A 26,219-nucleotide genomic window follows, 5' to 3' on the forward strand; every position below is an offset into this window, starting at 1 on the left:
CACATCGGTCACCTGCCCAGCATGGTGCTGCAATAACACCACAGCTACACCTTATTTTTCTGGTCTATGGGTCACTGGCCTCCGTGCTGCTTTCTGCTGTTTACTAACCCTGTTAAACGACCTGTTTGAGACATCAGAATAAAACAGAAAAGCCAAAACCATCTCCTGGCAATGTGAAACGAGTCGATTGCTATATCAATGTATTTAAGACGCACATATAAGCTGCACTTCGAACAGCAACAGACTAACTGTCCCCCCCCCCCTGCTTCCAGTTTTTATGCTAAGCTAAGCTAACCACATCCTGACTACAGCTCGTGTACACAAACAAACAAAAGGTTAATATTTATCTATAAGCGCTAATTTTGGTGTAAAAGGCTATAGATCAGTCTGTGTGTGTTGCCATTACTACATTGTCAGTACAAAAGCTTCAGATGAGACAAAACTAGATGAAAATGTCTTGATCACAGTGGTGAAATTGACCGGTTGCAGCAGATTTTGTAGCAGCTTTTGCTGTTAACTGCCATTAACAACGGAGACAATGAGAATTATACAGTCCGAAGGCGTCCAACAGGAGCTCATGTGATATGTTATATAAACAGTGCTGGTCGGAAATTGGACCATAAAATTTTAATGTTCTCAGTGGTGCACTCGGGTTTGCAGCATAACCCTCGATACACAGTGACATTACACAGGAGAAGTTGTCGACTAGTAAAATAAAGTGCACATGTGTAAGAATAAAAACGCAGCTGCAGATCCTCTCATTTTGTCATAATGTGCTCCTCGTGTCCATAAAAAGACACATTTCCTGAGAGCGTGTGAAATATCTGCGAGTTATTGACGGTAGAAAGTAGAATAAATGTGTCGGATGTGTTTTGTCCCGGCCTGGAGACTCTGTTGAGAGTGCAGACTGCAGCAGAAACAGTGCAGCTGCAGCGCTGAAGGGCGGCGATAAGGACGCTGCTGACAGGAAAGGAGAAGGGGGGAAAAAAAACAGAAATGAAATCAAACAGCAGAGCAAAGCCGCAGACCACTGAGTCTGCAGAGAGGCTATTTTAAAAGAATGAAGGAGCGTGATGCCTTAAGAGGTTTAAAGCAGCCAAAGGTCACAACTCGCTCTGAACACAAATGCAGCATCACATTTCTTCCCTCCGCTACAACCCTCCTGCTTCACTCTGAGCTTGTAAACGTGTCCCAGTTCAAAACTTGACTCTCTTAAATGACTGTTCAGCTCTCCGTCGCGCAAACAGGGATTTCTCACTAACTTGGATCGTTCAGTTCATGCAACTATCTTACCCTAAAATAGCAGCTTCCAGACAATTTTGATGGTACAGTGCCTTGTAATGGGGAAAATGAAGCCTCTTTAATGTAGTTTGGGTGGAGCGGGTGCGATCTCCCTGGAGAGGAGTGGAATGCTTTGCGGCACTTCGTCACACGCCACTAACTATGGATCTTCAACCAATAAGAATCTAGCTCGGTAACTCATTGTTTTTCCAATTCTACTCCGCGCTCACACAGGTCGGCTATAGTAACATATATTGGGAAAACAACAGTATGAGGCACTGAATTAAAGGAGTTTACTGCTTATCAGACCACAAATGAGACAAGACCATAATGGAGGCCTAATGAAGTTCTCATATAACGTTGCTTTAAACAAGTATTACTTAAATTCTAATACAAGTTGAGGGTGCTTGCTGCATGATAATTGAATTAAAAAGAGGGAATAACGGGAGGAGGCACAAAGAAACCAATACTTGATTGAGGGAGACAAATGCAGTTCTCCTTGCTGGAGCTCTAAGGCATTACCAATAATTAGACTGGCTTATTTCCAATTGGGGACAATACAATTTAAGTTCAGGTAGAACTTGAATCTGCATCACTGACCAGCAACACAACAGGATAGCTGTTAAATGTTGTTTATTTTCTAATATGTCAGATAAGGAGCTCAAGGTAAAAGCTGAACAGTATAAGGCAGAGATTAATCACTGTTCACTGTTTAACAAGAGAGTTTCCAGTTTCTCGCGGGGTTTAGATCACAAGTTCGGGCTAATCTTGGAGAAATAAACAAATCGTTTTGCATGCCAATAAAGAAAAGTTAATATTTCCGGTTTTGATAAAATATTTCAATCAAAATGAGATGTCTCTTAAAATGACATCAAGGAAGCAAAGTTAATATCCTTGACTTGGTCACACCTGAATTTACCAGCAGTTTTTATTTTCTGTACTGCAGCATCAGAGGAGAATCCGCTGTCTGTGAAAATGCTCAATAACAAAAAGCTCAATATCCAGAAATTACCACAAACAAGATATTTTACAGCTGCTCTGCTTTTCCAATAATACCAGTTCACAGGAGGCTCGATGTGTCGCCTCGAATCACTCATCTGGGTGTGAGACTGTGAGCTGCCTGTGTGAGGAAGAGTTTTCATTATAGAAGTGACAAAAAACACTTATTTTGTTGGTCTGAGTGGAAACGCTGGTCCTCTAACGCTGCAGTCAACCAAGTGACAGGGGGAGGGCTGCTGCGGACGGGGCCACCGGATCGGACCGGATCTCAGCAGGCACACTGTGTTTTTCATTGCCCTGGTAATGACTTTAATTAAATAATAAGCAAGTTAATTAATTAAGTTAATGTGCCAATCAGGTGGTAGCAAGAAACACCCAAAATATCCGCCACTATAGAGGCCAATATTTATCTTTAACATAAACAAATGACATAAAAATATATATATTTTTAACAATAAAGTGACCAAAATACATTCTGGACAGGACCTGTTTCATTGGAAAACTTGTCAGCGATCTCTGGTGGACAAACTATGTAATGGGGACTTTCTTATTTTATTTTATTTTCTTAATTATGCTGATAATTTTATATCTGCGATAATACAATATCAGCAGTCCAGTTTATTGGCTCTAATCCACCCACCAGCGTAGTATTATTTGACGCCTCTGGTACCAAATCCCTCACCATCCACCACATTTACAGGCATCATTGAAGATTTCTTAAATAGTATTAAAATATCGTCTCATCTCGTGAGCTAAGTGTATCGTCACATAGCTAAACATGATGCCTATAGGATGTGACGACGCACGAGACCAGACCAGACGATATTTTCATTCTATTTTTAAGAAATCTTCAGTGATGAAATGCACTGAACAAAATTAGAAACGCAACACTTTTGTTTTTGCCCCCATTCATCATGAGCTGAACTCAAAGATCTAAGACTTTCTCAATGTACACAAAAGCCCTATCTCTCTCAAATATTGTTCACAAATGTGTGTCGGTGAGCACTTCTCCTTTGCTGAGATAATCCATCCGCCTCACAGGTGTTGGCATATGGAGATGCTGATCAGATTAACTACAGTAGTTCAGTTATAAAGCACTAAAAAGAACAGCATTTGGGTTATTGCTTCTCTTGCTTTGTCTTTGTAGCTGTTTAAGTGACCCTTCACTAAGCCCCGTCCCTACTTAATTACGGTCACTTTGCGTTCTTGCACAGTTTACAATGACACATTCACGGTCATTTTGTAATTATTCAAACATTGAGTCCTTAACTTAAAACAGTGGCACACAAAAGAAGCTTTTCATTTGGTCGGCGACCATCAGCAATAACAATTTTTTTACATGTAAAAAAACATTATTAACTGGTTGGAAACGTCGTCGCCAGCTGACTTCTTAATGTGTCTTGCTGACTGAAAATGAGAAATCTGAAAAGGGAGTTCTAAATACGCACTAATGCTACTGGTCCTCCTAGGCAAATAGTCGGCATCCTCATCAGCTGATGATATGCTTGTCTCAAAGATTAAGCCATGCAAGTCTTAAGTACACACGGCCGGTACATTGAAACTGCAAATGGCTCATTAAATCAGTTATAGTTCCTTTGATCGCTCTAACGTTACTTGGATAACTGTGGCAAGCATCGCAAAGGCCGAGAAATGCCGAGAAATGTGGGAATAAAGGAGCAGCACTGCTCTTGTACTGCAGGGTAAAGCTAGTCAACCTTATAATTATAGTAGAGTGTTGGTGAACAAAACCCCATTTGGATGCCAACTGTAGAATAACAAATATTCAATTTAACCTTCATTGTTGGATTTTTTTTTTTTACTTTCACAAGTTAAATATAGACAAACACAGAGATGCTAACATTAGGCTAAACTCTGATAAAGCAGCACTTATGTAACCTGTAATCCTACATAATTATGCAAGTTACTAATAAAATGCTCTAGTCCCGCAGGCACGCTAACATTAGCAGTTTATATTAAAGCAGATTCATGCACTGTTTATTTGATACCTCACACAGACACGACCCTCCAACGTCTTTTTTTGTACAGAGTTGCCATGATTGTACAGTTGTTAGTGAGTGACGTCTGAAAACAAGCTACATGTCGTGTGACTCCTCTAGGCACATATCTGACTTATATCTGACTTCACACAGATTGTTCACCATCCAGCTTGCTCCTGAATGCTCGCTGTGTACTTCACTTTGATACTCAGTTATAAAGCTGCTGCGTTATTGAGGGGCTGAGGGCATCATTACACAGTCTGCTGGGAGCACACACACCATCAGGCTCGTCAGTGTTTACATCATTTCATTAGCGTCAGAGGTGAACCCAGGGGTCGAATTGATTTCCTGTCTTCATCCTTTCCTCCACAAATACACCAAACTGTTCAAAGCCGCATCTGCAGAGTCCATCTTGTCCTGCGTCTGTCTTTAATACGTGTGTGTGTGTGTGTGTGTGTGTTTTCTATTTTTAGCTGTCGGGGTGCAGATGTCCTTGGATTGGCTGGAAAAGAAGTTCTGGGCCATCGCCAAGCAGGTGACCGGAGGGCTCACTCTCACACATGTTGGCTGATGCCATTTTTGGGGACATTTCATTGACTTGTGTTTGATTGATATCAAATTTCACCCCCTTCAACCCTAAGCTTTTAACTTGACCACGATGACACCAGCCTGTTTCCGGTTAACAAATAAAGTGTCTGTTCTATATCTATATATAACTCTCAGATCTCAGGTCTAACAAACATGGTGGATAAATTTCTTTCATGATAAAAAAAAAAAAGCGCACGTGTGCATCCTCATGTGTGCACAAGAACTAACAAATCAGGGACCCACTCTCAAAAATATTGCTCCATAGCGCTGCTATTTGTGAAAAAAATCCACAGGGGACCTTTAAGTTTCTGCAGTTTTACCTACAGTAAAATAAACTGGGAGCATAAACTTTGTCCCTAGATGACATTGTTGTGTTGAAGTGCTCAGTCAGTATTTTGAGTAGAACAGCAGAAGATTCTGTAGTGAATTGACTTCTGCAGATCCGTGGATTAGCCGCACCTATTCATAGTTCTCATGTGACGTCACATTCCAATGAAAACGCTCCCTTGGAGGGCAAAAAAGAAGTTATTTTTCCGCTGCCTGCCGACCAATATACAAGTGGTGCACTGTAACTTTGAGTTGCTGGAAATGCTGGATAGTTTTTGTGCTTTCAGATGTACTAATTGAGGAGGAGACAACCTTGGGATGTGTTAGGTGAGGGATTCCCCACGAGGTAAACGTAAACATACCGCAGGCGAGTGGCGGCAGGGACCTGGCGGTTTTTTACTGTAGAAATGCGGCAGCGAATGCTGTAACTTTATATGGATCGGATACGCCCAACACTTGCAGTTTGTGTTCATATCTTAAGTTGAAAGGTGATCCAAATAAAATTAGATGCTTTTGCGGCGTCTCTACGGGGGAGTCGTGGTGTGAGCCGCTAGGTTGTTTTGCCCTCCAGGTCACTGCGCACGTCACGTGACTGAATTGCAAAACTGTAAAACCAAACGGTACATGGTTATGACCACAGGTTATGACATTATTTTGAATAAAGCGAGTGACTTTGCTTTAGCTTTTCTAGCCACAGTGTCACACTAGGGCTGGACGATACGGACAAAAATGTAATAACGATAAAAATCTGTCTATCGATAATTATCACGCTAAGTATCAAATCGTTATTTCTTTTGAGTTTAAAGGCTGATTTTTGCCCCTGAGTGTAAGTTGAAGAAACCTGATGGTTAAACTCTTCTTTATGGGCAACACTTGATGCTAAACAGTGGATCACTTCACAAGTCTGAGGTAGAACATTTATGATAAAATCTTTGGAAAGCTGAGACAGTGCAGAGCATTGAGGGAGCAGAGAGCCAGATCAAGGAAGCTGTTACTACTGTATTAACTGTGTTGCTCTCAAGGACAAACATCATTTTTGCTGCGTGACTGTCCAGAAATAATCCTTTGGTTTCAGAGGTCATGTTTTCAATTTTACTTCACTTCATTAGGGAACAGAGCCCATTAATTATATGCATAAATCCTTTAGACTTTTCATATTAAGATTAAAGTGGAATGTGCACAGAATAAAATCCCATTAGGATGTTAAAACAACTTGGTTTGACCTTTTTAAAGTAAAGATGAGTGTTTCTTCAGTTTGCTCTCATGTTCACAAGTAAGTTTTCAACTATTTAAGTGGCCTCGTTCCTAATTTTGTCAATGAAGGTAAAGCTGAGATAATGAGTGATTTAATCAACAGTGTAATTCTAGATAAATAGGTTCCCACTATAAAAAAAAAAAAAAAATCCATGGTAAAATCCATGGTAGCTGAACTAAGAACAAGCGAACATGTCACACGTGCTTAATGTTAGTATGTTAACATCCAATAGGCCCAGTTGTTCAGTCCAGCTTAGTGTTAAATTAAACTAGGAAGTGGAACAGCGTTGAAACTAAAGCTGGTGTTGGAAGTTCTGTAATGTAATGACTGCCGAGGATAGCAGGTGAGCTACTGCGGCTGCCGTGTTGATTGGTAACTTGCAGGCCAGCCACAGTGAAAGTTGGCTAGCATGCGCCTGTCTCACGTCGGACTGCAGACCCCTTTTGTGATAGCGTCTTCTATTTTGGAGTCTATGGCTCTTCATCCCTTCAAAGTTCAACATTGTCAGGACTGTCGAGGGCACAAATTTGTGTTTCAAAGTTAAACTTTAACCTCCGCACAGATTTACTGCACCTTTTGCAGTGTAATTTTGAACTATTGTTAAATGTATTTTATTGTATTATATTAGTTTATTATTTTAGGATGTCAAGGGACTGCCGATGAAAACTAGCCTGTGGCTAACTTGGGTACATTTACATTTGTTTTGAATGTTTATTGATGTACATTGTCCCTTTTCAAATAAACAATAAATTAAATGAAATTAAAACAAATTAATTCCGTTTAATCTACAAATCATAACAACTAGATTTTATTGTAATTAATGTGTGAGTGTGAGATCTCCTAAAATAACCACCGTACAGAGGAAAAACACTTTTTATGTTTGGGTACCAACTTGAGCTTTCCTCTGGCGCCCTCCTCAGGACAAACTGTACTTGCTTTTATTTTCACCCATCGAGTGGTCAGGATCTAATAAAAGGCAACTTGTCTCTCCATTTTTGTTTTCTGTTGTGTAATTAGCTCCGCAGCCTCTCGGGGTTTTAAATTTGTCCCCAGAAATGACACGAGGCAGACGACATTCACACTCTACAGGTCTGTGACCTTGTGAACGTCTCCTGCAGTTCAGTGAAGCAGAGCTGCGGCCGAATGTGTGCAGATGTCCTGTAGAGGTTGATGGTGCAGATAACGTTATTAATGAGAGCTGACAGCTGCGACCGGCTGCTTTAATATATTCACAGGACTGCTTCACTGCTGACATTAGCTCGTGCACAGACCACATTTACATCCTGTCGCCACTGATTTACAGTTTATATAATGTTTCTCCCATTGTTTAAAAAAGAGATGTCAATTTTGACACAAGGCTACTTCTCTCTGCTGCGGAGCAGTTTGTATTCTGGAGATACAAGGTCTGTTTGCTTCGTCCTAAAACAGAATTTAAGTATATTTATCTGGATTTGTGGCCTGGTGCATTTGTTCACTATGTGAGGAAACCGAAGCTGTCGGAGGGCATTTAATACAGATCCATCTATTTTGAAAAACAACCACATTTTATAAAAGCTGAACATTTCTGTGAGATTTAACCAGGTTAAATCTTTAAAGCTAGCTAAGTTATGTGCCTTGACTGTAAAACAGCACCAAACCGAAAAGACGGTGTGATGGGCTCCATTTGGATTTTAACAGTAATCTTTTTACCTGTTTTTATTTTCTTATTTTTTATTTAAATAGCCTGCAAATTAAGTTTGAATTGTCAGGGAGGAATCCTACTTTCACAAAATGTGTTTTATTTCTTAAGTGAAAACAAATAGTTAAACTTTGCTTCTGTTGTGATTCTACTGCACGATAAGAAATGTTGTTTTATTAGTTTGTAGTTTATTGATAATTATCTTTTTCTGTTTTTTCTTTTTCCCTCCTCGACTCTTGTTGCTTCCAGCCCAGCGACACAGACGTAAGTAAACACTGAGTATTCATTTAAAGCTTGCGTTATTTATTGTCATTTACGGCAGCCGATGTTGGGGCTAAACTGAAAGTTGTGTTTTAAGAGTTCATTTTTAAGCTTTGTTGATGAAAGAAACCATCTGAAAAACCAAATGTAATGAAAACATGTCACACCACATTGTAATAGTAAAGGCACATTTTTCACACGCATCACATCCTGGTTGCTTCAATTTAAATAACCTTAATTGACTTTATTGTCTTTGTGCAGACATTTAGAAACTAACTTTATTTTTTACAGTTATTTTGTGTAATGGAATAATATAATGGAAATTAAAGATAGTTTAAATTTCTCAAACTCTTGAATCAACACAACTTTGTTATGGAGGCCTTACTCTTTGTAAAATACGCTCCTTCTTCTTGTGTTGTGTGATGTGTGATCCTCCTGATGACCTTCGACCCTTCCTCTCTTACACTTTTTCTCTTTCTCTCTCTCAGTGTTCAAACATTGAAGGCGTGTGTCCTCTCAGCTGTGAAAGTGCTGTAAGTAATCCTGCCCTGCTCAGCACCAAACATCAGTGCTTCATGCTCTAAAACCTTAAATACGCACTTTTTCCTTCTGCTTCCTGTTCAGGATCTGAACTGTTTCCTGGTCGACAACAACGGCTTCATCTTGCTGTCCAAAGAGAGGAGCGAGGTAAGATCTCACCTGGACACCTCACCACTCCAGTTTTTACACTGTGATTGAGAAGATTTTGAACCCAGATGTGTTCCCGGTGTTTTCAGGAGTTAGAAAGTAGTTGATTCTTTTTTTATTTCAATCTTTAAAATTCAGAAAGGTTTCTTTTTGCAGCAAAGCTCAGTCGACGCTGCACAATGGCTGCCCGCTACTCCTAATTAGGATCAGTTAAATACCGAGAACTAACGAATTTCCCCTCGGCCGTCAAAGTGTAAAAAAAATAAAAATGGCTCAATGTTAAATCACGTTTTTTGCAATCACATCAGTCTGGTTCCTGCTGTTCTCTGTTTTATATCATTGTAAACTGAATATCTTGGGCTGTTAGTCAGACAGAAGAAGTAATTTGAAGACGTCTCATTTTTCTGACATTTTATAGACTGAATAAATTATTGATTAGACAATAATGTAAATAGTCATTATAGGCTACACAAACCTGCACCCATTGGTTTCTCTTTAAACCCTCAGAGCAGCAGTTTAATGTTGGGTTGACACACATCAGCTGACCAACTCTCCAGAAAAGCAAAAGTTTTACCATATTTATCGCTTGGATTTTCACTTTCCAGCTACTGTACGTTGAATAATACTTCTCTTTGTGTCACTTGTTGGGTGTGTGCGGCTGATGTGTGTTGCGCTATGATTTACAGAAGTCATTTTTGCAAATATTTTGTCACTGTTGAGTAGACTGATTACTTTTCTTCCAGGCCGCCTTTGGTTTCCATTCATCACAGTCAACCTTCAGTCCACGTTCATGTTTTTGAGTCAGTCATTGTTTGGTACTTCACTTGTGAGCAGGAAGTGTTTTTAAATCTCTGAGTGTTCAAGGATGCTTCAACAAGATAAAGAGTCAAGATGCCCACAGCACCAAATTCATTTTCAGTAAATCAAAAGTTTAAACATGTTGGGAAAGGGGATAATGTGACTGGTAATTTTTGCAATGAAAAGGAAGATGTTCAGCAGCTCAAGAGTTTTCAAAATAGCCCCTCCTTCAATAATGTAACTAACCAAATTATGTTTAAAGTTTATTACTGAAATGAACATAAACTGTGTCTTGAAGGAGGATAATTATTCTGAATGGTAAGATTTGGAAGAAGAGCTGCAGATTTAAGTCCTCGGTTAATTAAATGGGAACACTGTGACCTGCTTGTTTTTAATTACTCTGAGTCGGGAAGTTGATTCTTTTTACAATCAGGATGAGTTTTGGTCGGGAGGTTTCTCAGCTTCATGGCAGCTCTTTGGATCATTTAATGTGCTCATAAACAACATCTGGATGGCTCAGAGTATTTGAGGATAGTTTTGGTTTTTAATCTGTGTGTGTGTGGTGCATTAGCAGTGAAACATAGCAGCTGTTGCACCTGCTGACCTCATCCAGCGAGCTGCCGGATGTATGGCCGGTCGGATCCGTCCGTTTAAAGTCCTAAAAAGTTCTACCTTGACTAAAAGATATGAGTGAATGAATTTTTAAATTGGGCGTTGTTGTGCAGTCTTCCTCATCACCTGCTTTGTTGGTGCTTCAGCGGGTTGTGCACGATACAAACAGAACGGGCCCAGACATTGCTCTTATAGATTTAGTATCTCACAATTGTTTCTTATTTCTCGTTCATAAATATAATGAATATTTATTTTACTTTCTATCTGTTTTTCTTCTCCTGGCCAAAATGGGCTGCCATACATTTCAGATATAACTGAAGGCCTTTAAAGTGGCTTTGTGTAGAGATGTGCAGACTGTGAGCCTGCTGTCCGTCTGACAGCTGCTCGTTAGCTCTGGATTAACTCAGGCTGTTAAGAGCCATATTACTGAGGATTAATCCAGAGCCCGCTATGCTACCATAAACTCACATACCCAGTTCATGCCCCATATGTCCTCCTCCTGCTGAGGAAGTTTACTTATGTTTCAGCTGTGGAATTTCTCTCCAGAGCTTCAGCTTGTTGTGTGGTTTAGGGTTGGCTACCGGGAGTCGAGCCTGCGGCGTTTGTGTTACAGGACGGTGTCAGTGGCCACGAAGCTGCCAGATGCGCAACAGCAGCCGGCTCTGTTGAGGCTAGATGAGGCTTAGCTGTTGTGGATCTCCAGCTTGAGTGCAGAGCTGCTGAATTAATGTATATGTGTCTGGTAATCAGTATCTGATGATGAGCTGCTGACGGAGCAACGCTGTGGAATTATCTCTTATGTAATAGGGTGTAAATGTGGACAGGGAGCTGAGCCTGTTTGTTGTGTATCCAAGTGAACTGTCTGATCAGGTAGATTAATTTCCAAATGGGTGTTAATGAGACCTGTATTTTCCTCAGCTTTACATTTTACTTCTTTACTCTAAAGTAAACTTAGTTCAGTGTTTTCTTCTGAAAATCACAACGCAGGTAAACCCGGTTTCACATGTTAAGGGGACTGGAGCCCAACTAATCTGGGATTTTCAAGACCGGCACCGAATTTGATAATGGAGGATTTTTAAATTCGATGTTCCGATACATCGTCCGTTATTCTTTTTGTCTTCTTTACAGAAACACGTAGCATAAACTAAGATTATTCCTAACATTTGTTATGTGTAGCTATGAGATCTCACCAAGATAACATGACACGATGCATTATAAATAGAACTTCGAACAAAAGTACAGTTGATCACGTCAGCTGATTGCTCTGTTTTGTGGCTTTCCAAACTGGTGTGTTGCCAACAGGGGAGTTGCAGAGCGCCCTCTGGTGGACACACTATTCAACAACAACACTCATAACATGACTGAAGGATCCGCCTCTCTGTTTCTTTTTTTAATTGTCTTTTATTGGTTGTAATAAATACTGGTAATGATTGGCCGATAATATTGCCACGCTGATTTCTGTAATGGGGACATCATACAAAGCTTGTTGTTGTGGTTTTATGGCCATTTCCAGAAGTGTAAAACAACTGTAGACAACAAACAACTGATTCAACTATACGATAATTTTGGAGCTTGTAGCTTGTGGTGCTGTTGAGTTGCACTGCATTATCCTGACAGGTGTTTCTTTTATTTTGTCCACCCCATTGATCATTGCCCCCCCACATATCACTGAGGGGAGGAGAAATAACAGAAACACCTTCTCTTTTTTTCCTTTGAAACTGGATGTTCAGTGCAGTTTTTCCGATGACTAAATTATAAGTTTCAGAAAATGGATAATATCTGAGCAAAAACATGAGGTAACCAACGACCTGCAATATGTGAGCCAGAGGGGAGAGCTTAATCACCTGCATTTCTGTTTAATTTCGTTTTCTGTGTTCTTCTAACACAAACAAATCTTTGTGGTGAGATTTGTCATGCATCAAAACTAGCAGTACTTGTGTGACATTGTTGAATAAAGTATGATTTAAAAGGAAATTACAGCTTCTACCCACAGCAGCAGAATATTCTGGTGTAGAGTAACTTTAAAGCAAGAATAATTTACCGTAGAAGCTCATTTTTCATTATTTGCATGTCTGCTGCGTTCCCAGTGGCCTTACTAAGCAGATATTGTGATAAAGTGCTTACTCGATGTTTTGCTGAGCTCTGGACTTTACAGGAAGTTTGTGGAAACAACCAGAATCCTCCCTGGTGTTAAAGCCGCTGTGGTATGAAGGTGTAGCTCGTAGTTCGTTTCAGGGCACTGTAAATATTTAATCAGTAGAGAAATTAAATCACGGATGACTAAAAGAAATAGGTCAGAGTGAGGAAGTGTAGTGAGCAGGGTGACGGAGCAAAAACGGTACGGCTTGTTATTGGTCGTGTTGCCTGTTTGATCAATGATCCTGTCTGAGAAGCTGCTGCAGGAATCCACCGTTCATCCTCAGGGTTAGATTGTAAAACACAACCTATTATGTCCAATAATGTCTTGAAATTAACAACAGCACTGAGGCGCTGTAACGTTCATGACACACCAACAAACTAAATTTCTGGATGGATAGAAAGTTGAGAGATAACTTCTCTATTCTTAGATTCGTACCACGAGTGGGGTAGAAATTGAAGTTTGCCCTGAGAAGAAAAGAAGCTGTCTTACTATTACTAATTAATATATTAAAAGGTTGTATCCATAGTACGGTGGCCACTTTAGGACATATCGGACTCAGCTGTACAGAGGTTCTGCTGTGCTTTGAGTTGAAAGCTAATGCTAGCATGCTAAACAAAACTTATTGACCTTTGGTGCCCCCTAGTGGTAAACCTTTGTTTTTCTACAAACAAATGTCTACCATAAAATAAATTGACATATACATAGAACATCTCAGACTCTCAGTTCTCAGACGTGGTTGAACTCGTTCTAATCTGGACCTTGTCAGCATCAATTTTAAAATTTTGAATTTTCACCTGCCACCTGAATTTTGTGTGTCCCCTTTCTGTAAGTAATTGGTGCAAAAAATCGTTTGGGGGAGGACCCCCGGAGCCCCCACTCATATATATTTCAGCATTGAATATATATTTCTAATTAGTATTAAATATGTATTGTCACACCGCTAATCTGCGCCCCTGTGTCCCCCCCACTTTCCAACGCAAAGTGACGCCCTTGACTGCAGACTATTGTCCGGTTAGCATGCAAACATACATGTTCAAGCCCAAATGGTTAGAATGTGAAATCTTGACTTTTTCAGCCCATCATTGGTAATAAAAGAAAAACAAACGGCATTGAACACCACTGACAAGCAAATGTCTGGCATGCTGACATGTAACATGCATTAACATGCTAAATCATAGCAGACTCAGCTTGTCAGACTTGGATCAACATTCATCAGTCTCATCTGTATTTAGGCTCGACTGGTAAAGTTAAGACTTTAATGTTTAGTATAGTGAACATTTAGCACCAGTGTGACATTAAAACCGTTTTTCACGCTAACATGGTAAACTGTAACATGAGGCTTGAAGCTGACAGGAATTCATCGGTTGTTAGTCTTTGAGGTTCTTTGTCATGAACTAAAGTTTTGAACAAATGAAACTGTTGAATGAAAGATATTAGGATTCATCCTCATGGATGTCTCAACCACATTTTATGTGTCTTATAGATGTTGAGCTGTTTTACTCTGGACCAAAAGTGCTGGACTGAAGGACTAACAGGTTTCCATCCTTCAATCCTTGGCGCTAGCTTGACTAAAATGGGATTAGACCATCTCTGATCTATTAATGTTTTACTAGCTGTTGTACTTTCAATATATTATACCCTGCTTCTGTTGAAAGCCTTCTACAGCCTGAAGGCAGAATTGAACTTGTATTTTGTTCCTTCTGTACATCAGCAGAGCTCCTGGCAGGAGTTTCACTCTGGCACTTTTACTGCCCTTACTTTTTGTTTATTCCAGCATGTTTACCCTCTGCTGCTGCTGCTGCTGTCAGATAAACAGAGGGTCAAGTTTCGGTGTAAGCAGTATCCGATAGCTACCGCTCAGCAAACCTGCGAGTCCTCCGAGGCTGCTGGGAAAGTCCTCTCCAGATGGAGATAAAGTGTGGGCAGAGAGCAGATGTAAACGTGAACCGAGCTGAGACAAAACGCTCTGAATAATTCAGAGACTCTGCTGCTGAGGGCCAGAAAGGACAGACACGCTGCAGACACACACACAGAAATTACTTCAAATCATGTTTTATTCCTGAGGAAACCTCCCTGTATTTTTACTCAATAACCAGACCTTTTTATTTTTTATGTATCTATCTGTTATGTTGTTAGTCTTTTCTATAAGAAGTAGACTGTGGGACACTTCCAAGAGACCATTTCCTACAGGAATAAAAAAAATTGCTTGAGGATAATTGAATTTATGACTCTGTCTCTGTATAAACTGGAGGTGAATTGAACAAAATTAAATCACAGCCACAGCAGCTGGGAAGCAAAATAAGGATCAAAACATTATTGACCAAAAAAAAAAAAAAAGACAAAAGAAATCTGGTTAGTGAGATGTATGTGGGCAAACTAGAAGATAAATGTGCTTATTCTTTATTTACAGTTTCATGTTTGTTTGTTACCTACGGGGCTGGAGTCAGGATATGCTTAGCCTAGCTTAGCATAAAGAAGCAGGGAGGAAACAGCTAGCCTCAGTTAGCCTAGTCAACAGCTCAAAAAACATCTCCCAGCACTTCTAAAGCTCACTAATCAACACATTATATATGTTTATTTAATCTGAAACAGAAAACACAAAACTACAGTTTGTGGTTTTAGAAGGAGAACAGTGTATTCCTCCCACTTCAGTGCAGCGTCTCCTGCTCCGGATACCGTTGGTGACCGCAGGTTTTCTTTTTTCGTCTGTGTACAGGCACGACGTAGCTTGTTTCCAGACCTCGTAATCGTCGCTCTAGTCTCAGATGTGTTCAGCGGTTCAAACAGGCGTGATGCTGTGCTCACTGTTTCCCTGGTTGTATAAATCCATGACAGAAAAATGACCACAGAAATGTCAACAAGCATCGATGCAATTTATGCAGCTGTACAGACCTTAACATTAAATATTTCTGACTAAATAAGCAACAATCATTTCTATTTTAAAAAACAGCTGCCACAGCTTCTGTGTCAACTGAAATCGACATCAGCAACAAATACATCGGTCTCAATATATCCCCCTCCTTAGGGCTCGTGTCCACCAAAGCGTTTTTGAAAATAAGAGAACGCAATGATCTAACATGTTAGTTTTGTAATCATCTGTGTTGTGACTGATGATGCAGTCTCTCCAGCTGTCTCTTTCTGGATGGATGTGTTGTGTTTGTGTTGCTCAACTAGAATAACAAACTAACAAACTTTGTTCACGTTGTATTTTCCAGGTCGGTCGTTTCTTTGGCGAGGTGGACGGGTCTGTCATGGCGTCGTTGATCAAGATGGGAATGTTCAAAAAGTACGACTGATGGACATAAAAAGTACTTCATAAGATATGTTAAGAGGAGATATGTTAGGAAGGTGTTTAGAAAGCTTCCTCAGGAAGTTGCATGATGTGGCCCTTTAACTAATGTTGGTTTATAAAAATACATTTGAAGTAGTTTTGAATTTAATGACCTTGTTAAAGCACACACGTAAATTGAGGTTAGAGTCTCTTACTATCTGGGGGAAGTGTGAAGCACGCCATGAGCTTTTCTCTCTGTAAATGTCACTGAAGTTCATCTGAATGTTTGTTTGCAGAGTGTCGTTGTTTGACTACCAGGCGATGTGTAAGAACAGTCATCATCACGCCAGCAGCGCCCGACCTCTGCTCAGTGTGAGTCTCACCGCTGCACAGTGATCGAGTACTTCTATTAGTTCCTACTTTTAGAGTTAGTTACAGCTCAAGCGTGATAATCTGTCAGTAATGTTTTTAGCAGTTCTTCTGTTAACTCCTTGTTCCCTTTTTCTCCTGCAGCCGTTTTATGTCATCGCGGCGTTGATAAGATGGTTCTTCTCCAACGCACTCATGTAAGTGTCAGCTGCTGTTTATTCATCAGTTCATCAGTGGAGAGTGACGGGAACTAAAAATAAACAGGCTGGTTTGGATCCAGGCTGGTTTGGATCCAGGATGTTACAGGGACATGAGACACACCTGCAGCGATGCAGCTGAAGGATTTATGACGTGTTTTATTATTAATTCAAGGAACAAATGTACATTTCCAAAGTTTTTAAAGGAATAAATAAGAGCTGAATTAATCAGAGCTTGTGCTGATCTGGAGTCTTTGTCCTTATTGAACATTGCAGCAATTCTGTAACTGAGACTCAAACCAGCAAATGCAATATATTTAAAAATGTCCGGTCCTTTGCTCATTATGTATATTTAGTAAAGTCTCTAATCTTTGAAAAAAAGGTGCAAGCTGTGTTAAAGGTGCTGTGAGAGTTTGGATCGGTGCCCATCTCAAACCTGAAATGGATGTGAAATATGTGCTGGGGAAATATTTAATATTAATGAGCCAGCGTGCTGAATTTAATGTTTTTTAATAAGCATAAATCAAACAGTCTTAATGTAAGACAAACCACCTCTGAGAAAAAGAGGATATATAACGGTTCCTTAAGATTAGTTCTGGATCACTGAACAGAAAGAGACTTTTACTGACTGACAGTTCATATCTATTAAAAGTAAAGATCTGCTGTGAGACGTGGATGTGATGCAGATTCAGCACAGTGCTGCGTGTTCCTCAGGACATAAACAGATTTCTGGTTAATGTGTGTTTGTGTCTCCTGTCAGGTTCCTGCTGGACTTTAATCTCTGTGGTCTCTGGCACTCTGATTATTTTGTGGACGGTAAGAAGTTCTGATGATCATTAAACTGAATTTAAATCAGACTGAAGTCTGTTCGCTGCAGAATGATGTCGCACAGTTCAGCTGTGTGGCTCTATGGGTGTTGTTGGATGTTGAACTATGGGAAGGGTTGTCTGGAAATGTGCTTCAGACACTCCCATTCCTCTCAGGAGGAACTGTGACAACTTCAGTGATCCTCTGACTTTTCATCCAGTCAACAATTTAATGCATCCAATACTTTGATTTATGACTAAATACCTGCAAAACTAATGACATTCCCATCAGCCTCAGCTCTACCTTGGGTTTATTCCTAGTTAGCAAATGTTAGAATCCTAACACGCTAAACTAAGATGGTGAACATGTTAAACTTTATACCTGAAAAGTATTAGCATGTTAGCATTTAGCTCAAAACGCAACTGTGCTCACGTGCAGCCTCACAGAACTGCAAGCATGACTGTGGACTCTTTGAATGCATCTTTGGCTGGCAGGTAAACCCCCCAGGACATTTGTTCTTCCTCAGTCCTCTTGTTGTTCTTTTTGTTTGTTGTTGTTTTGTGGTCAGTCAGATGTGTGAACCATCAACATCACAGATCGTAAACAGACTTAAACAATCTGATATGATGCATTTACTGAAACATCAAATAGGAAAGCAGCCGATCAGAACAAAGGACAGAATAAAAAACATGTTAAAAGATTCAAATAGAGAAGAGTCGACTCTGTCAAAGCAGACAGACGGGCAGGTGTTTGTTGTTTTTTTTTTCATGTTATCACTGCTTTGTTTCATTTACAATCATTCTGTTTCAAAATGCCGGCCTCATCTTCATTATCATCTCCATCCTCATCTTCACCACCACCACCACCATCATCATCACCTGGGTGTGTTCTCTGTGATCCATCTTCATCCACTCAGCCAAGGCTGGTTATCATACAAGTGAGTAAAGTGTGTCTGTATTTATAGAGGAAACGTCCTCACAGAGACAAAAAGATGACGAAAACTGTTCACGCACATTTCAGCGGTTGTTTTTTATTATCTTGATGAGTTTAGTTTAGATTAAATAGAGGAAGAATTTGTTTTGCTCTCTGTGAATTAAGGTGTGTGTGTGTGTGTCTCTCAGGTCATAAGCAGAGGAAGGTGGAGCCTCTGCTGCCCTGTGACACGGCGTATCCCGGCTTCATGTACGACTCATCTGTCAAAGAGGCCAACAGCCTCATCAAGTGTGGACGCTGCCAGAAGTACGACACACACACACACACACAAGCACTGATACACTGAACTAAACCCAAAACCAACTGTTTTGATAAAAATGTTGTTGTATGATGTTTGAAAATGTACATAAAGAGGTTTTCAGCGTGTCCTTCCTGTTTGGCCCCTGATGAAGCTGTAAGAGGAAACTTTGGGTTTTAACTCAGCTAAATGTTTTCTGACTAAAGAAGACGTCTGCGTCTCGATGCCACCAGCAGCAGTGTAAATGTGAAGGGGCTGAGGTGCTTCTCCATCTGATGCGGACCTCTAACCTGAACATGATTCTTACCTCAACAGTAACAGGAAGTGAGGACCAGACAAAATGTCCTGATGATCTAAAACTGAACCAATGTGACCTGAACCTTCTCGTCCTGCTCACTTGTTGCTTTTTAATCTCAGCTCTTACCATCATACAGAAGTCAACAAACTAAATTCCCTTCAACTGTCCCTTTAGTTCTGTGTTTGTGAGGACGTTCTCTCTCATAAGAATAAAATGCACACCTGCAGCCCCATCTCATGGTCAAGCCACTAAAACAGAATTTAGTAAAGTATCTACAGTCAGCTGTCCACCAGCGTTCAGGCTCAAATGACTTTTTCTTATGTTGTATAGAGCAAAGCGGCACGAACGAGAGACAACAGCAACATGGTCTGAAAAGGACAGCTGGTCATCAATCATGACACCCAAGTGATGATTGAGGAGTCAATTTGTAGTTTGATGTTATGGTGGACAGATTGCTTGGCTGGAAGAGTTCAGCCTTAGAGAGGTTTAGTTGAAGGTGGCAAGCCTTCATCCATGCAGATATGTCCGAGAGACCATGGGGTCGTCTGGCGGGAAGGATAGGTAGAGGTTCGTATCATCTGCGTAGCAGTGTTAAGAGAAGCCGTGCGAGCGAGTGATCGGCCCCAGTGTGGCGGTGTAATTTGAGAAGAGAAAGGGCCCTAGCAGTGAGCCTTGGGGCACCCCTGTGGAGAAGCAGTGGGAGGAGGATAAATGTCCTTGCCACAAAACATTTTCTACCCAAAGGGACGTCCTTGATTCATTTTAACTTATCAAAGTACAAATACACCCGAAAAATCTATAATGTGTTTAATATGAATGTATTATAATAAAATGTTTTATTAAATTCATGTAACTTTGTACATAATATTCACGGACTTAAAATTAATACAGATTTCCCATTAAACAGCAGTGAAGTTGGTATTAAATTTCATCCTAGGTGGTCTTTACAAAGGTCTTAAATTTAACTTTGAGAATCCTGGGGGCACCCTGATCACAGCAACTAATCCCTCTGCACTTCACTGCTGTTCTCCAAAGTGTTGAGCAGCTTTTCCCTCTGAAAGATTTCTCACAGATTACATTAGACGGAGGAAAATAAGAGTTTCAGACTGAGATGAAGAATCCTTCTGATTGGGCCACAGCAGCAGATTAATGGGCTTCTCTCTCTGATTCTCTCTTTTTAAAAGAACACATTTTTAAAAAAGCTCATCAGTGACATTAGAGCTCATTGAGCTCCTGCAGTCATGTAATCTGCTGCCGCATCAGACTGTGTAGTTATTTATTCAGAGTGAGTGGCCACAGTCTGCAATTTGTTATAAACTCCACTAGAGGGCGACCTCAGGTGTCACTTATTCTCTACAAACTAGTAGCTCTGGTATAGTGTTCATATCAGCTGCTCAAACACAACTCAAACCTTAAATAACACCACATTATCTTCCACTGCAGACTGTCTCAGATGTGATGGGGGATTGGAGCTCGTCAGCTCGAGTCACGTCTGAGAACAGCTGATGGTGCCAATGCTTCTTATTTCTGAGAACATTGTTTTCTGATGATTTAACAGTGTTGAAGGCAGGTAATGCAGTTATTAGAAAAAATTAGATAAAATCAATCAGAGCAGTGAAATTTGTGTCAAAGTATATTTATATAAATATTTACATTAATTTATTCTTTATTACATTAAACATATAAACAGTGTGATTGACAGGAGAGATGATCAGAGGGGCAGAGTTTTTACCACCATTGTTATTACAAGGACTAAAGAATGGGTAGAGTTTCTCAGTGAAGCAGCAGCCAGTAAAGGAGTAGATAAGAGCTGCAGCATCAACGTCATGAAATGAGACCAGACCCTCCTCATAATCCACAAACACCCCCACCTTCTCAGGCTGAGACTTCAGAGAGAGACAGACTGGATGGCCAGTAAAAACTTTGCACTCATTTTTATTCCTCAAACATATTGTCCAGTAACCATTCTGTGGAGTTGGTGTGATTAGCCCCTTCCTGTTAATCAACTCTCTGGCCACTCCTAAATCCCAGTCTGTCTTCCCTTTAACCTGAACCTCGTAGTAAAATCTTCCTGAAGAGAAACTCTGCTTTGCTAATATACAGGGACAAACAGAAAATTTATCTGGATTGTCTGGGAGATTTTTCTTTTCATCACCATGTTTAACTTGTTTTCCATCATCAGACAGGATGAGGTTGGGATGTGCTGTATCAGGATCGAGTGTCACATCCACTGCATACTGCTGGACCCTCTTCAGCTCAAGCAGCTTCTTCATCTGTTTACTGAGCGTCTCCTCCAGCTGATTCACAGCTCTCCTCACAGTCCCCTCATATGAAGGTGGACGGACGCTGACTTCTGTCCAGTCCTTGGTGGGTGGAGCAGCGTTCAGGGACGGGAGGCTTTGGAGGAGGTGGAGGTGGTCTTCAGAGCGTGAGAGCTGCTCCACCTCAGAGCTTCTCTTCTTCAGCTCAGAGATTTCCTGTTCCAGCTCTTTGATGAAGCCTTCAGCCTGTTTCTCTGTCTCTCTCTGCTTCTCTTTGATCGTGTCGATGAGCTCGGCCTGGCTTCTCTCAACAGACTCCTTCAGAGCGCTGAAGACCTGAACACCACCTGCTATCTCTCTGTCTGCATCTTCCTTACTGAGCTCCACTGAGCGTTTGATCTCCTGAATCTTCAGTCGTCTCTTCTGGATCATCTGCTGAGTTTCAGCCTCTGTCTTCCCCAGCTCGGCCTTCTTTCCTTCATATTCTTCTTTCAGAGGAACAACATCATGTGTCTTGTGGTCTAAAACAGTGCAGAGCATGCAGACACACATCTGGTCGGTCTTACAGAACAGCTCCAGCAGTTTATCGTGCTTCGTACACATCCTGCCTTCCAGGTTCTCCACAGGGTCGATCAGCTGATGTCTTTTCAGGCGTGAAGCTGTCAGATGAGGCTCCAGGTGAGTCTCACAGTAGGAGGCCAGACACACCAGGCAGGACTTCAGGGCCTTCACTTTGGTTCCAGTGCAGACGTCACAGGGAACTTCTCCTGGTTTGGCAGCTTGTTGCTCTGAGCTGCTGCTGCTGGCTTTCTGTTGAGCTGACTGTCTGAACTGAGCAGCCATCTCAGAGATGAAAGTGTTGACCTGCAGCTCAGGTTTTGTGTAGAAAACCTTTTTACAGTTGGGACACTGATACGGGACATTAATATTCCAGTGTTCAGTGATGCAGGTTTTACAGAGGTTGTGTCCACATGGTGTGCTGACTGGATCAGTGAACACATCCAGACAGATGGAGCACAGAAACTGATCTTCAGTCAGCAGACAGCTGGCAGCAGACATATCCACACTCTGAGGACAAGAAGTGAGAAAACAGTTTCTGTTTAATAAAATCAAACGATGATTAGTAGAATATCAGAGAGTCATCCTGAGTTCTATTGTACTCGACTGAAGGACATATTTTTGAAGAAAATTTAGCAACACTAATATGAATTTTTGGCTGCAGTCTGCATGTATCCAGAATCTAACTTACAAAGATTGTTCATTATTCAGTTAGGTCCTTGACTATAGTTCAGGTGAATGAGAGCTCAGGTATGCAGTTCAGTAGTGTTCTTTTTATGAGATCACCAAGCTCATAAAGTGCTAACATGGAGTTCTTCATTCCAAACATTCACTTTGGCTGCCTGGAAAAAACTAGTTCTCTAAATATTACTATAAAAATTTGTTATAAGCATTAACCAAGATGGTCCCCCATTTTTATGGGAAACAAAAACGACATAAAGACAAATCAAAGGCACAAAAGCACAACAATAGAGAGCAGCAGGTGGTGGTGGTGTAAATACAGCCAAACTCACACTTAAACGTTGTTGGAGCCTGTAGCGGTTGTGATTGACGGCCATTTATTTACTTCATTCAAAAAACCTACAGTTTTGTTTACTGTCGATGTGCAAATACAGTCAAGTACAGAACTCTCTTATTTTAGATCAAGAGGGTCTTAAGGTAAAGTCAGCACTGATGATTATCAACCAAGTGAAGTGACATGAACGAGGAAGAGAAAGAAAATGCTTCTGTTTTTGGGAAGTGGAACAACATGACGGACAAGCTCAGCGACAACAGAGCAGGAGGGTTTCTTTCTATCTCACCCCGTCTTAACGCTGTAATATTTCTCTCCCGTAGACTTGCACTGAATTTATTTACAAAATTACAGAACAAAAGCGCGTCCCTTATCAGTTCAACATGGAACAAGTCTTTTAGTTTCCAATTACAGTGAAAGGATCTATGTGGAGTTTGTGTGACCTTTGAACGTGTTGGAATAAATTTGGGTTTATTTTTGATGAGTAATTTTATTTGGTTTTCTTCTCAGTAGTGAAAGTCCACTGCTATACAGTATATTTACATGTTATTTTAAACCATTTGGTTGTGTTTTTGTAAATTTAGTTTGAAAGCAGATGTGCTGGACTTAAATCTGATTTGTTCATTTCGGCTTTTTGTACGAGATCCGTATCAGTGTTTTTTCAACAACACCACTAAAGCTACAAACACCCCAGAGTAACTGTGTCCTTTGTGGCAACTCATTCTGTGGGTTACATGAGATGTGAAAAGGTTAAAAAGTTAAGATTAGCATTGAATTTATGTTGGGATTGTTGTCTTTTATTTTGTTGTTTGACAAATAAAATAAAACTCTGTAAAGAGTCTCCAGGAACCGGAAGGTATCCTTACAGTCATTCAGTGCTTTGTTCCTGACAAAATTCACCAAGTACCAAAAAAACATCACTGATCAGGTTAAACCTGAACGGCAACAAAAGCTCAACATGTGGAGCAGCACTGGAAAAGCACCACAGTTTAAATGTCACATTCCTTAAAATTAAAATAAACATTTGTGAGTGACAGCAGACCTGCAGTTGAGACAAGTCTGTTTCTCAAGAAAAGTTAAACTGACTTAACAGCACAACAGAGTCTATAATATTTACTGTGTTTCAACAAACAACATTAACACAAATCTCTGACATCATATCTTTTATCTGGTAAAACAGATGTAAAACAGTCAGATTCTGGTTTGAACTGAACTTTGACCAAATACTGAGTCAGAGCATTTTGGCTTTGTAGGGCCGTGTACTCACCAGGGTTTGGCAGAGATTCTGCTGTTTTGTTGAGAAAAACCTGATGGATTCAGTTGAAAGTTTCTTTAGAGAGAAACAAAGAGACTTGTCTCGACTGCAGCTCTGCTGGCACTCAGACACACTTTCATTTCATGAAAAGTGACATTGCAGCTCTCCTCTTTCACAGTTGCTCCTCCCCTCAGTGTAAATGACACAAGTTCAACAAAGTTTGTTGATTGATTGATTGGCTGTAATTTGTTGTCTGTGTTTCAGGATGTTTGTGGTGCAGCAGATTCCAGACAGTAACCTGGTTCTGGTTGTGACTCAGGCCGACTGTGACTGTTCTCGCCAGTATGGACCTATACTGCTGGAGCCCAAAGAGATCAAATATATCCTTCACTTACTGGCAAACAACACCAACACCACCCCCTGCTGGATACAAACAACCAGAGTTAGTGTGGTTGGGACACAATCCTGTCCAGTCACATTTTATCTTGAGTGTCTGCTGCTGGTAGTTTCTGTACAAAAGATGTTTCTGAGTTTACATAGAGGTCTGCGGTGCGTTCAAATACCTCTCGCTGCACTGCAGAGTGCTCATGTAACTCCAGCGCCACTTAGAAAGCATAGTGAACAGACTGTCTGCCCAATGAGTTTGTTCTCAGTGGTGCTTGGTGTGAAATCTCAAATGTTTGTGTTACCTACCAAAAGGTGTCTGTGGAAGAGTATCACTCTCAAATACTGGAAGATAAGACTGAATGTATGCAGTCTTGTTTACTTCTTCTTTGACCAGATCGTCCCTGATGTCATTTTCCCAGTTTTGCTCTGTATTTTATTTAGACACATTTCATGTCAAAGTTATTTACAACTTTTGGGAACATTGTCTTCTTTGGTTAAATGAAATTGGTTTAAATTAAACTTGAAATCTATCAGCACCAAAACTTGGGTATAATATCGGAACTATTCAGCAACGAGTGGTCTGTTTTCCTTAACGACAGTGAACATAACGCCACGGTGAAGTGCAACAGGATGAAATCCCAGAAGGTACGTCGGCGGCCGGAGTCGTGCCACTCCTACCACCCGAAGGTCAGTGCTGAGTTCTCCGACTGTCAGCAGTCCAGAGTCCAGAGTCAGCTAAATGAATAAATGTAAATAGCTTCGGTATGACAAGTTAAAAAAACAGTAACAGCAGCCAGTTGCAGCAGCTGATCACACTCATCCTCCTGCAGGTTAATTTGTTCACTAAATGAACACACATTCCTCCAACCAGCTGCTCCTTTGTAGAAATGTCTTCACTAAATATTTACCAGTGATGTAAGAAGTACTCAACTTGATTGATCATTATTATTGATATTTTAATATGTATGCTGCCCTTTAATGTTGTCATTGGTCGAGGTGGAGAAAGTTTGAACTACTTAATGTACTTTTGGTAATTGAATCTGTAACATTAGAACTTATTTTATAAACTAAATTTATCAAATATGATGCACTTTATCGTGTTTTATAATTTCATGTTTTATTATATATTTAGTGAAGTGAAAAGTACAGAATTTCCCTCTGAGATGTAATAAAGTATTAGGATAAAATGGAAATGTACTCAAGTACCTTCAAATTGTACAATACTTGAGTAAATGTACTTACAAAACTAGCTTGCTACTAAATAACCTGTTTAGCTTGATGAATATAAAATAACATAAAACAGATGTAAGCTGTCCATCACATCTGACCTGTTTAAACAGCTGTTTAACTGAGATCTTAAATTACATTTCATAAAAATAACACAACACACCTCCAATTACAAAAAGTGATGCTAATAATATTAGTTAGTGTGATTATTTTTATTAATTAGTGTACATTTCTCACTCATTCTAACCTTTATGAAATACTACTACTCTAAAACATACAGGTTTCTCTCCATGTGAAGATTTACATTTACTCATTTGGCAGATGCTTTTATTGAAAGCGACTTACATGTGAGGATCAACATACAAGCATCAGTACAGTAAGAGATCTACGAGTAACAATAAATACTAGTAAGAGCTATTAACGGGATAGATACCTAGGGGAAGCAACAAGGGTTAACAAATAATGCAATAAAGACAAGGGAGTTGCGGGAGATAGAAGAAGAAGAAGAGCACAGGAAGTGCATGTTGGAGGTTAGAGATGTTATAAGAGCAAGTGTTCTCGAAAAAGATAAGTTTTCAAGAGCTTCTGAAAGTTAGTCTTACGTTGTATAGAGCTAAGTGGCATGACCGGAACAGAGCGCCAACATGGTCCCAGAAGGACAGTTAGTCATTAGTCATGAAACCTAAGTTACTCATCACCCTATTTGGAGTGATGGTAGAGGAG

The 26,219-nt window shown here is 40.3% G+C and overlaps 2 protein-coding genes across 2 annotated transcripts in view; one reads left to right on the forward strand and one right to left on the reverse strand.

The window, feature by feature from the left end:
• Positions 1-26,219, forward strand: part of LOC119893321 (voltage-dependent calcium channel subunit alpha-2/delta-4-like) — a 164,186-nt gene that overhangs the window by 133,413 nt on the left and 4,554 nt on the right. Inside the window, exons 29-40 of the mRNA XM_038705395.1 lie at positions 4,751-4,812; positions 8,375-8,389; positions 8,875-8,919; positions 9,011-9,073; positions 15,839-15,909; positions 16,191-16,266; positions 16,408-16,460; positions 17,221-17,276; positions 18,184-18,204; positions 18,389-18,506; positions 24,147-24,262; positions 24,874-24,956. Of these exons, the coding sequence (XP_038561323.1) occupies positions 4,751-4,812; positions 8,375-8,389; positions 8,875-8,919; positions 9,011-9,073; positions 15,839-15,909; positions 16,191-16,266; positions 16,408-16,460; positions 17,221-17,276; positions 18,184-18,204; positions 18,389-18,506; positions 24,147-24,262; positions 24,874-24,956 (779 nt within the window). The remainder of the gene's footprint in view (positions 1-4,750; positions 4,813-8,374; positions 8,390-8,874; positions 8,920-9,010; positions 9,074-15,838; positions 15,910-16,190; positions 16,267-16,407; positions 16,461-17,220; positions 17,277-18,183; positions 18,205-18,388; positions 18,507-24,146; positions 24,263-24,873; positions 24,957-26,219) is intronic.
• LOC119893317 (zinc finger protein RFP-like) lies at positions 20,417-24,043 on the reverse strand. The gene is made up of 2 exons (XM_038705390.1): positions 23,895-24,043; positions 20,417-22,125 (listed from the first exon to the last, which is right to left on the reverse strand). The coding sequence occupies exon 2, from the start codon at positions 22,114-22,116 to the stop codon at positions 20,446-20,448; it is 1,671 nt and encodes a 556-aa protein (XP_038561318.1). The 5' UTR covers positions 22,117-22,125; positions 23,895-24,043; the 3' UTR covers positions 20,417-20,445.

This window comes from Micropterus salmoides, unplaced genomic scaffold, assembly GCF_014851395.1.
Source record: "Micropterus salmoides isolate LMB-PRFRI ecotype aquatic unplaced genomic scaffold, ASM1485139v1 Ms_hic_scaffold_8, whole genome shotgun sequence".
NCBI lineage: Eukaryota > Metazoa > Chordata > Actinopteri > Centrarchiformes > Centrarchidae > Micropterus > Micropterus salmoides.

Bases quoted from the DNA above. Each gene is read 5' to 3' on its own strand.
- LOC119893317 (XM_038705390.1), bottom strand. From the start codon at position 22,116: ATGTCTGCTGCCAGCTGTCTGCTGACTGAAGATCAGTTTCTGTGCTCC.